Source organism: Eimeria maxima, genomic scaffold (genome assembly GCF_000499605.1).
Source record: "Eimeria maxima Weybridge genomic scaffold, Emw_scaff166, whole genome shotgun sequence".
Taxonomy (NCBI): Eukaryota; Apicomplexa; class Conoidasida; order Eucoccidiorida; family Eimeriidae; genus Eimeria; species Eimeria maxima.
In genome coordinates, this window is record NW_013563573.1 from 31,637 (window position 1) to 41,636 (window position 10,000).

Consider the following 10,000-nt stretch of genomic DNA (forward strand, 5'->3'; position numbering starts at 1 on the left):
TTTTTTTTTTTTTTTTTTTTTTTTTTCTAGGGTTTAGGGTTTAGGGTTTAGGGTTTAGGGTTTAGGGTTTATCTTTTTTTCTATACAGGCGTCTATTTTCTTGATTGTCTTTTTCCCAGCATTGTATATTATATATAAATAGATAGACAATTAAATTCTTTTTTTTTTCTTCCGTGTTTATAAATTAGGGTTTTAGGGTTTAGGGTTTAGGGTTTAGGGTTTAGGGTTTAGGGTTTATATATATATATGTGTACAGGCGTCCATTTTCTTTATTGTCTCCTTCCCAGCGTCGTATATTATATTTATATTTTTTACAGAATAATTTTCATGCAAATATACAAATAAAAAAAATTGCAGGAAAAGGGAGAGCTGTACTTGCTGCTGATCTAATCAGGAAAGATGATTTTGTTATAGGTACTCTGCTGCTGCTGCTGCTGCTGCTGCTGCTGCTGCTACTGCTGCTGGTGTTGCTGTTGCTGTTGGTGTTGGTGCTGCTGCTGTTGGTGTTGGTGCTGGTGGCGGCGGTGGCGGTGGTTGTGGTGGTGGTTGTGGTCTTTTGCTGCTGCTGCTGCTGCTGCTGCTGCTGCTGGAGACACATTTTGCTGCTAAAAGGGGACACTTTTTGTTGCTGCTAAAAGGAGACACTTTATGCTGCTGCTGTCTCCTTTTTGCTTTTTTTTTTTTCTTCTTTTTTTGTCTCCTTTTTAGAGTATAAGGGAGAATTATGTTCAGAGAGGGAAGCAAGAGAGAGGGATATAAGATATGATAGATCTAGATGCTCCAAGGGGTAAGTAAACCCTAAATTAGGGTTTAGGGTTTAGGGTTTAGGGTTTAGGGTTTAGGGTTTAGGTTTATACTCTTGAGGTTGATATATATGATTGATAAGAGCCTTTAAATCAGTTCATTTTTTAGGGTTTAAAAATTAGGGTTTAGGGTTTAGGGTTTAGGGTTTAGGGTTTAGGGTTTAGGGTTTATGATTGTGTATAGGAGTTTTATGTTTTATTTTAAATATAAAGATAGACAAATGAGTATTGATGCAACAGATGAAAGATTAGAGTTTGGCCCCGCTAGATTAATTAATCATTCAAGAAAAAATCCTAATCTTAAACCTAAGGTACGGTTTATTAGGGTTTAGGGTTTAGGGTTTAGGGTTTAGGGTTTAGGGTTTAGGGTTTGGTTGTATGATGGGGGGTGGTAGGCAGATAGACATGCATACTTCTGAGGGAAGGAAATTAGAGGGAATAAAAAGGAGAAAGAATATATTAAAGGATTATAATGAGCATAACCCTATTGCTTCTGCTGCTGCTGCTGTTGCTGCTGCTGCTGCTGCTGCTGTTGTGCAGGCGGAGGCAGTAGATGGGGATGGTAACGACTTGCGGCTCTTCTTTGTTGCCCTTAGGGATATTCATGAGTAAGTCCAATAATAGTGCATTAACACTATTATTCTAGGGTTTAGGGTTTAGGGTTTAGGGTTTGGGGTTTATGGTCTAGGGTTTAGGGTTTAGGGTTTGGGGTTTAGGGTTTAGGGTTTAGGGTTTGTGGTGTATGCACAGAGGGGAGGAACTTCTTGTTGACTATGGAGAGAGGGACCCTGAGGCCCTGAAGCAAAACCCTTGGCTTAATGAGTAGCTGCTGCTGCTGCAGCAGCAGCAGCTACTGCTGCAGCAGCAACTGCTGCAGCTGCAGCAGCAATTTATTTATTTATATTGCTGCTGCACCATCACCGCCCTACAGCAGCAGCTGTCAGCTGCTGCTGCTGCTGCTTCTTTTGCTGCAGCAATAGAGAGCAGCAGCAAGTTGCGCAGTAGTACCTAATAATAGGCCTTTTGCTGCTGCTGCTGCCACTGCTGCTGCTGCTGCTGCTGCTGCTGTCTCCTAAGCTGGATGTACAGCGGAGACAGGCAGCGCAGCAAATAGATTTATATCTATAAACAAAAGGAGACAGCAGGAATAGAAAAGAGACACTTATTTGTATTTAATTAAGAAAAAAAGGGAGACACCCTGCAGCAACAAGACACAAAAAAGGAGACACTTAGAGGCAGCAGCAGCAGCAGCAGCAGCAGCAGCAGGAGACACAAAAGGAGACAGGTAGCAGCAGCAGCAGATAAGAGACACAGGAAAGAGACACTTAATAAATAAAGGAGACAATAAATAGATGAGACAAAAAAAGGGGACAGTACAAGAGGTGGCTATACACCTAAAAGGAGACTTTTATTATATATAAATAAATAGTTAATTAATTAATTAATTAATTAATTATAGCTAGCTAGCTACCTAGCTAGTTAGCTAGTTAGATTGGTAGCCGTGGCTAGTTTAACTAGCTAGCTAACTTGGTCTGTATAGCTAGCCAGCTAGCTAGCTAGCTAGCTGGCTAGCTAGCTAGCTAGCTAGCTGTGGGGCCGGGGCCTCTAATAGGTTCGGGTGTACGTGCAGCTGCTAATAAGGAGCCTAGCTAGCTAGCTAGTTAGTTAGCTAGCTAATTAATTAATTAATTAATTAATTAATTAATTTATTTATTTATGTATTTATTAGGGAAGGAGGGTATGTAAGTTGCCTACAGCCCCAAAGCCCCAAATGTGCATGCATGGTGTATATACACCGGACGGCTTGCTGCTGCTGCTGCTGCTAAAAGGAGACAGTAGAAGAAAGGAGACAAAAAGTGTCTCCTTTTATTTATTTATTTATTTTACGTCAGCGTATACAGCGTAGGATACGCCTCGTGCTGCACACAAGCTGCTGCTGCAGCAGCTGCAGCAGCAGCAGCAACAACAGCAGCAACAGCAGCAGCAGCAACAACAGCAGCAACAGCAGCAGCAGCAACGACAGCAATAGCAATAGCAGCAATAACAGCAACAATAGCAGCAGCAGCAACAACAGCAGTTGCAGCTGCAGGAGCAGCAGCAGCAACAGTACCAGCACCTACAGCAGCAGCAGGAGGAGGAGGCAGCAAGAGCTGCAGCAGCATCAGCAGCAGCTGCAGCAGCAGCTGCTGCTGCTGCTGTTGCGATGAGTACACAGCAGCAAGTAGGTGGTGTCTTGGTTAGTGTGTCTCTTAATAAGCTTCGCTTCTTCTCCGGGGAGACACTGAGGTGTCTCCTCACCTTAGAGTCTGCAGCAGCAGCAGCAGCAGCAGGAACAGGAACAGAAGCAGGAGCAGCAGCAACAGCAACAACAACAACACCACGAGCAGCAGCAGCAGCAGCAGCAGATGCATGCGAAATAGAGGCAGTAGTTGTGCAGGTATGTGGTATATTATGCTGCAGCAGGAGGAGAGACACCGTTGCTGCTGCTGCTGTTGCTGCTGCATTAAGGCAGCAGCAGCAGCAGCTGTATAGACACCTCGCTGCCCCATGGATAATAACAGATAGTCCTGCTGCTGATACAGCAGCAGCAACAGCAGCAGCAGCACAAGCAGCAGCAGACCGAGTAGCAGCAGCAGCAGCAGCAAAAGGGATTCTACCGGACCGTCCTCCCTCATGGCCAACCCTCTCCCAGCAGCAGCAGCAACAGCAGCAGCAGCAGCAGTACCAGCAGCAGCAGTACCTGCTGCAGCAGGATCCTGCTGCTGCTGCTGTCTATGACGACAGCAGCAAACTGCTGTTCTTATCTGAGCCATGTATTGTTGCTAAGGACATCCGTCTCTACCAGCCAAGCAGCAGCAGCAGCAGCAGCAGCAGCAGCAGCAGGAGTAGATGCATCAACAGCGGCAGCTGCTGCTGCTCAAGCCACACCTGTTGCCCCTTCCAGCAGCAACAGCAACAGCAGCAGCAGCAGCAGCAGCAGCAGCAGCAGGTACCAAGGAAGGTAGCTTATGAGTATGAGTGTCTCCTTCCTCCCTTCTTACCTCCTTCGCATAGATCAGGGCAATATGTATATTATTTAGTGCTGCATGTATTTAGATCTCCTGCTGCTGTTGCTGCTGCTGCTGCTGCTGCTGCTGCTAGAGTTGCTGCTACTGCTGGTACTCATAAAGCTGCAGCTGCAGCAGCAGCAGCAGCAGCAAGACTACCACTGCATGCAGTTGCTTCTATACCCATCTGGCTTAGTGGCAGTCCCTTGCCTGATGTCCCCCTGCTGCCTACACTAGGACCTCCAATTATTCCTGCTGCTGCTGCTGCTGCTGCAGGAGCAGCAGGAGCAGCAGCAGCAGCACCTGCTGCAGTAAGAGCAGCAGGAATAGCAGCAAGAGGAGCAGCAAGAGCAAGGCTTAATGCAGCAAATCATGGGGCGCTGCTGCACGACGATGGAAGCATGAGCGATCCGCAGCAGCAGCAGCAGCAACAGCAGCAGCAGCAGCAGCAACAGCAGCAGCTGAAGCGGCAGACATCTGAGCCCTCTGTGTGGCAGCAGCTGCCCTCGCTGCTGCTGCCATTCACTGGCAGCAGCAGCAAGGGCCCCAACGCAGCAGCAGCAGCAGCAGCAGGAGACACCGAAGCAACAGCAACATCACCAGCAGCAGCAGCAGCAGCAGCAGCAGCTAAGCAGCAGCAGCAGAAGTGGCTGCTGCCGCTGCCGTTCCGTTTTGGCTGCAGAGCGAAGCAGATACTCCCCAGCAGCAGCAGCAGCAACGGTTGCTGCTGCTGCTGCTGCTGGCGCCGTAGCTGCTGGATGGATCCCCCGCAGCAGCAGCAGCAGCAGCAGCAGCAGCAGAAAGAAACAGCAGACATTATGCAGTTGGCCACTGGGCGTGCAGCACCGAAGCAGCAGCAACAGCAGGAACAACAACTGCAGCAGCACCTGCAGCAGCAGCAGCAGCAGCAGCAGCAGACGCTGCCATTAGATGATGCTGTCTCCTTATGGAGGTTAGGGAGACTCATAGAGACATACGGAGAGACACTTGTCTCCTCCCTTATTGCTGCTGCTGCTCCCCCACCAGCAGCAGAAGCAGCAACTGCAGCAGAAGCAACTATAGCAGAGGAAAATGCAGCAGAAGCAACTGCAGCAGAAGCATCAACTGCAGCAGAAGCAGCAACTGCAGCAGAAGCAGCAACTGCAGCAGAAGCAGCAACTGCAGCAGCAGCAGTAACTGCAGCAGCAGCAGCAACTGCAGCAGCAGGACCGGAGGAGGAGTCCGAGCGTTCCAATATGAAGTGTGCAGATGCAGCAAGTGCAGCAGCAGCAGCAGCAGGAGCAGAAACAGCAGGAACAGAAACAGCAGCAGCAGCAGCAGCAGAAACTGCAGCAACACCAGCAGCAGAAACTGCAGCGGCAGCAACAGCAGCAACAGCAGCAAAGGGGAAGGAAGGAAGGGGTACAGGGTCTCCATTAGAGAGCAGCATACATAGCGAGGACTGCAGCAGCACAGCAACAGCAACAACAACAACAGCAGCAACAGCAGCAACAGCAGCAGCAGCAGCAGATGGACTTGAATTACCTGCAGCAGCAGAAGCACAAACCCGTCGTACCTCTAGCAGGAGCAGCAGCGCCCACGACAACAACAGCAACAGCAGCAGCAGAAGCAGCAGCAGAAGCAGCAGCATCTGCAGCAGAAGCAGCAGCAGAAGCAGCAACAGCAACAGCAGCAGCAGCAGCAGGAGGAAATCTCTGACCCCACAGTTACAGGTGTTGCGCTGCCTAGCAGAGGGGGAGCACTTGGAGGCAAGCAGCTGCGGCAGCAGCAGCTGCAGCAGCAGCAGCAGCTGCTGCAGCAGCAGCAGGAGAGGAGACACATATAGAGTGAGTATAGAGGGACAGTTATTATGTAATTTATCTTTATTTTGTTGTTGCTGCTGTTATAAAAGGAGACACCCTGCAGCAGCAGGAACAGCAGCAGCAGCAGCAGCAGGAACAGCAGCAGCAGCAGCAGCAGCAGCAGCAGCAGGTACTTCCTTCCGTCTCTTTTTTAATTTTAATTCTTCTTCTTATCCAGTCCTGCATATAACAGCAGCACTTGCTGCAATAGAGCAGCAGCTACGTCCTCCCTCCTCTCCCCACCAGCAACAGCAGCAGGAGCAGCAGCAGCAGCAGCAGGAGCAGCAGCAGCAGCAGCAGGAGGTGCAGCAGCAGCAAGCCCGTATAGTATGGAGTGATAGTGACGTAGTGCTATATAAGGAGACAGTCTCCTTAATTATATTTATTCCTGCTGCTGCTGCTCCTTCCTTTAGGACTGATTTGCTGCAGTTATCTTATTCATTAGTAGTTAGATTTACTTGCCCTGCACTGCAGCAGCAGCAGCAACAGCAGCAACAGCAGCAGCAGCAGCAGCAGCAGATGCAGCAGATGCAGCAGCAGCCGCTGCCTGCAAAAATTCGCCCCTCTGATGTTGTTAATCTTGTGTGGGAGTTGCCAGTTGTCGTTACACCTGGAGAAGGAGCGCAGCAGCAGCAGCAGCAGCAGCAGCAGCAGCAGCAACAGCAGCAACAGCAGCAGGAGCAGCAAGAATGGTGGCTATGGGACCTGCAGAGACACCCCAATAGCACTACTTCTCTCTTTGGTGCTGCTGCCTCTCGTGCTCGTAGAGAGCTGCTGCTCTAAACCCTAAACCCTAAACCCTAAACCCTAATTTATTTCTTAAACCCTTTCTTCTTCCTCTTTTGTGTCTCCTTTTTTATTTATATTTAATATAAAGACACAGCAGCAGTACATTTGCCTCTCTCGGGTGTATAGGCAGCTAATTAGGGTGTACAGGCAGCTAATTGCATAGGGAAGAGGTATAAAGGATCTGTGGAGAATATTTAGGGTTTAGGGTTTAGGGTTTGGGGTTTAGGGTTTAGTAAAAGTAGAGGACTAGGAGACAATAATAATAATTAATAAGGAGACAATAAAGAGACAAAGAAAGAAAAAAAGGAGACAAAAAAGAAATAAAAAGGAGACACATAAATAATTAAGGAGACAGAGACAAAAGCAGTTAAGGAGACACAAAATAAGTGACCCCTCTAGCTGCTGCTGCTGCTGCTGCAGCAGCAGCAACAAAAGCAGCAGGCTTGGCAGCAGTAGCTGCTCCGCGTGCTGCTGCTGCTGCAACTTGCCATAGGCGCAGCAAGTGCTGCAGGACTGCTGCTGCTGCAGTGGCGTTTGCAACAGGAGGAGGTTCGGCTCCTGCTGCTGCAGCAGCAGCAGCAAGTTGCTGCTGCTGCTGCTGCTGCTGCAGCTAAAGGGCATTAGGGATTGCGTTCTCCATAAAGAAAGGATGACGATTTATATTTTGTTGCCATTGCTGCCATCTGCAGCAGACACAGCAGCAAAAGGAGACACATAGAAACACACATACTGCAGCAGCAGCAGCAGCAGCAGTTGCAGCAACTATAGCAGCAGCAGCAGCAATACAACTAAGGCCTAAAGAGATGTGCAGCAGCAGCAGCAAGCTAACAACTGTGTCCTTTATATACAAACAATTGCATGCATGCATGCATGCAGTTTGCATGCATTTATGCATGCATGCATGCATGCATGCAGTTATATGCATGCATGCATGCATGCATGCAATTGTGTATTACTTACACGGCCTGACTAATAAAAGAAGAGGAGACAGTTGGATAAATAAGTGTCTCCTTAAATAAATTTATTTTTTTATTTATTGAATTAAATTCTATAAAGGGTAAATTTGCTATACTAGCACGACCTGTATTATAGGCATCGTAGCAGGGCTGCAGCAGCAGCAGCAGCAGCAGCAGCAGCAGCAGCAGCAGGAGCAGGAGACACATAGCAGCAGCAACAGCAGCAGCAGCAGGAGACAGAAGAAGAAGAATAAATGATTTTTTTGTTTAACTTTTAATGTATAGCAAAATACACTACTCAGTCTATAGTAAGGATAATTAGGGTTTAGGGTTTAGGGTTTAGGGTTTAGGGTTTACGTGTAATAAAAGGAGACCCTCTGCAGGTGCAGTATGTAAGAAAACGTCTCCTTTGCTCGTCGCCATACGAAAGGAAGAGACAGGAGCTGTACGACGGCATATCTCTATTGCTAACCCTATATACACACAAACCCTAAACCCTAAACCCTAAACCCTAAACCCTAAACCCTAAACCCTTGATTACGAGAGTCAGTGGCACAATATGAATATAAAAGGTCTGTAATGTGCGGAAGACGCAATCCTTTGTCCCACACAACACTAAACCCTAAACCCTAAACCCTAAAACCCTAAACCCTAAACCCTAGGGACGTACCCATCATCTTGCGAATTTGATTATAGAGGAAAGATTGTCCCTCAAGATGAACAATTGCCACGGGCTCATCGTACCCGGGGAGTTTCCCTAACTTTACCTGTATAACAACATAAACCCTAAACCCTAAACCCTAAACCCTAAACCCTAAACCCTAATCTCGAATTCCCCCAAACCCTTCTTGTTCAAAGGGAAAAGACTATATAAGATCGGTGTTTGGTGTTGTAGAGAGACAGAGAGAGAGCGAGAGAGGGAGGTGGTGTTTTCTTCTCTTTAGGATTTAGTATTTAGTGTTTAGTATTTAGTGTTTAGGGTTTAGGGTTTAGGGTTTAGGGTTTAGGGTTTACGTTAGCAGAATGTATATGACGCTTAAATGCTGCTGCATTCTTTTCTTTATTTTTACTACGACGAGTAAAATTACGATAACAAAAAGTTCCTTCATAAAGACGTAATACTTTTCCTAATCGGTCCTGTATAACATAAACCCTAAACCCTAAACCCTAAACCCTAAACCCTAAACCCTAAACCCTAGAATTCCTAACATCCCCAAACCTAAACCCGAAACCCTAAGCCCTGAACAAGAAGCGCATAAACCCTAAACTCAATAAACCCTCAGACGCCTTTTAATTTACAGTGTAATGCCCTTTATATTTAGGGTTTGTAGGGTTTAGGGTTTAGGGTTTAGGGTTTAGGGTTTACAACAAGCTCCTCATCAGATAGTCTAGGTGGAGGGTTTGTGTAAAGATCAGCCCATTGAGGGGGAATCTCGCTAATGACAGGAGGAGCATCAGCATTAATTGCTGCTGCTGCTGCTGCTGTTTCTGCTGCTGTTGCTGCATCTGTTGTTGCTGTTGTTGTTGTTGTTGCTGCTGCTGCTGCATCTGTTGCTGCTGCTGCATCTGTTGCTGCTGCTGCATCTGCTGCACTTTGTTCACTCTTTGTAGAGCCTGTCTTTTCCTCTCCGTTTGTTGCTGCTGCTGCCACATCTCCTGCTGCTGCTGCACCTGCTGCTTCTGCCCCTGCTGCTGCTGCCCCTGCTGCTGCTGCTGCTGCTGCTGCTGCTGCTGCTGTGTCTGTGTGCATATATTGTTTATAACGAGTAATTAGATCCTTTCTTATTGCTGGTGGCTGCAGCAGCCATAAAGGCATTATATACTCATATACACGACGCGAGCAGCTAACCCTGCAGCAGCAGCAGCAGCAGCAGCAGCAGCAGCAGCAGCAGCAAATAAGGCACGCTTATGCAGCAGCAGAAGAAGAAACGTAGAAGCAGCAACAGCAGCAGCAAAAACAGCAACTATATAGGCAACAGCAAACAAAAATACACGATACGAATACCCTCTCAAACCCTAAACCCTAAACCCTAAACCCTAAACCCTAAACCCTAAACCCTCAACAGACCTGGCATCAAAGTTCTTCGTAACAGGACGAATATCATATAAACAAATATCTGGTGGCAGCTGCTGCTGCAGCCGCTGCAGCAGCAGCAGCAGCCGCTGCTGCTGCCATTGAGCTATGCTTTCCTTATCTAGTGTACATACACCTGAGGATAAACAATCATACTCTTCTTGGTCTATATCCAACTCTTGCTGCTGCTGCTGCTGCTCTTGCTGCTGCTGCTCTTGCTGCTGGTGCTGCTGCTGCTCTGGTTTCTTCTCTTCCTGCTTCTGCTCTCCCTGTTGCTGCTGCTCTCCTTGCTGCTGCTGCTCTCCTTGCTGCTGCTTCTGTCCTTCTTGCTGCTGCTGTCCGTCTTGCTGCTGCTGTCCGTCTTGCTGCTGCTGTCCGTCTTGCTGCTGTTGCTGTTGCTGCTGCTGCTGCTGCTGTTTATTAAAGGAGACAGGCCCAAGAGACAATCTTAATGCAACAGCATTTGCTGCTGCATGCACTCCTTTATCTG

General features: G+C 47.7%; 3 protein-coding genes across 3 annotated transcripts in view; 2 read left to right on the forward strand and 1 right to left on the reverse strand.

Moving 5' to 3' along the window:
• The window catches only part of EMWEY_00019070 (SET domain-containing protein, putative), a gene marked incomplete at both ends in the record, with an annotated part of 3,507 nt that extends 1,878 nt beyond the window's left edge, over positions 1-1,629 (forward strand). Inside the window, 5 exons of the mRNA XM_013477697.1 lie at positions 257-414; positions 709-787; positions 988-1,114; positions 1,344-1,411; positions 1,554-1,629. Of these exons, the coding sequence (XP_013333151.1) occupies positions 257-414; positions 709-787; positions 988-1,114; positions 1,344-1,411; positions 1,554-1,629 (508 nt within the window). The remainder of the gene's footprint in view (positions 1-256; positions 415-708; positions 788-987; positions 1,115-1,343; positions 1,412-1,553) is intronic.
• Positions 1,630-4,668: 3,039 nt separating this feature from the next.
• On the forward strand, positions 4,669-6,474 carry EMWEY_00019080 (hypothetical protein; the record flags this gene model as incomplete). Its single annotated transcript, XM_013477698.1, has 2 exons — positions 4,669-5,676; positions 6,121-6,474. 2 exons carry the CDS (start codon positions 4,669-4,671, stop codon positions 6,472-6,474), a joined length of 1,362 nt encoding a protein of 453 aa, XP_013333152.1.
• Positions 6,475-7,546: 1,072 nt separating this feature from the next.
• EMWEY_00019090 (Pus1p-like type II pseudousynthas TruA, related) overlaps positions 7,547-10,000 on the reverse strand; it is a gene marked incomplete at both ends in the record, with an annotated part of 3,659 nt that continues 1,205 nt past the window's right edge. Inside the window, 6 exons of the mRNA XM_013477699.1 lie at positions 7,547-7,561; positions 7,794-7,909; positions 8,107-8,203; positions 8,451-8,573; positions 8,803-9,286; positions 9,505-10,000. The exon at positions 9,505-10,000 is cut by the window's right edge and continues 425 nt beyond it. Of these exons, the coding sequence (XP_013333153.1) occupies positions 7,547-7,561; positions 7,794-7,909; positions 8,107-8,203; positions 8,451-8,573; positions 8,803-9,286; positions 9,505-10,000 (1,331 nt within the window). The remainder of the gene's footprint in view (positions 7,562-7,793; positions 7,910-8,106; positions 8,204-8,450; positions 8,574-8,802; positions 9,287-9,504) is intronic.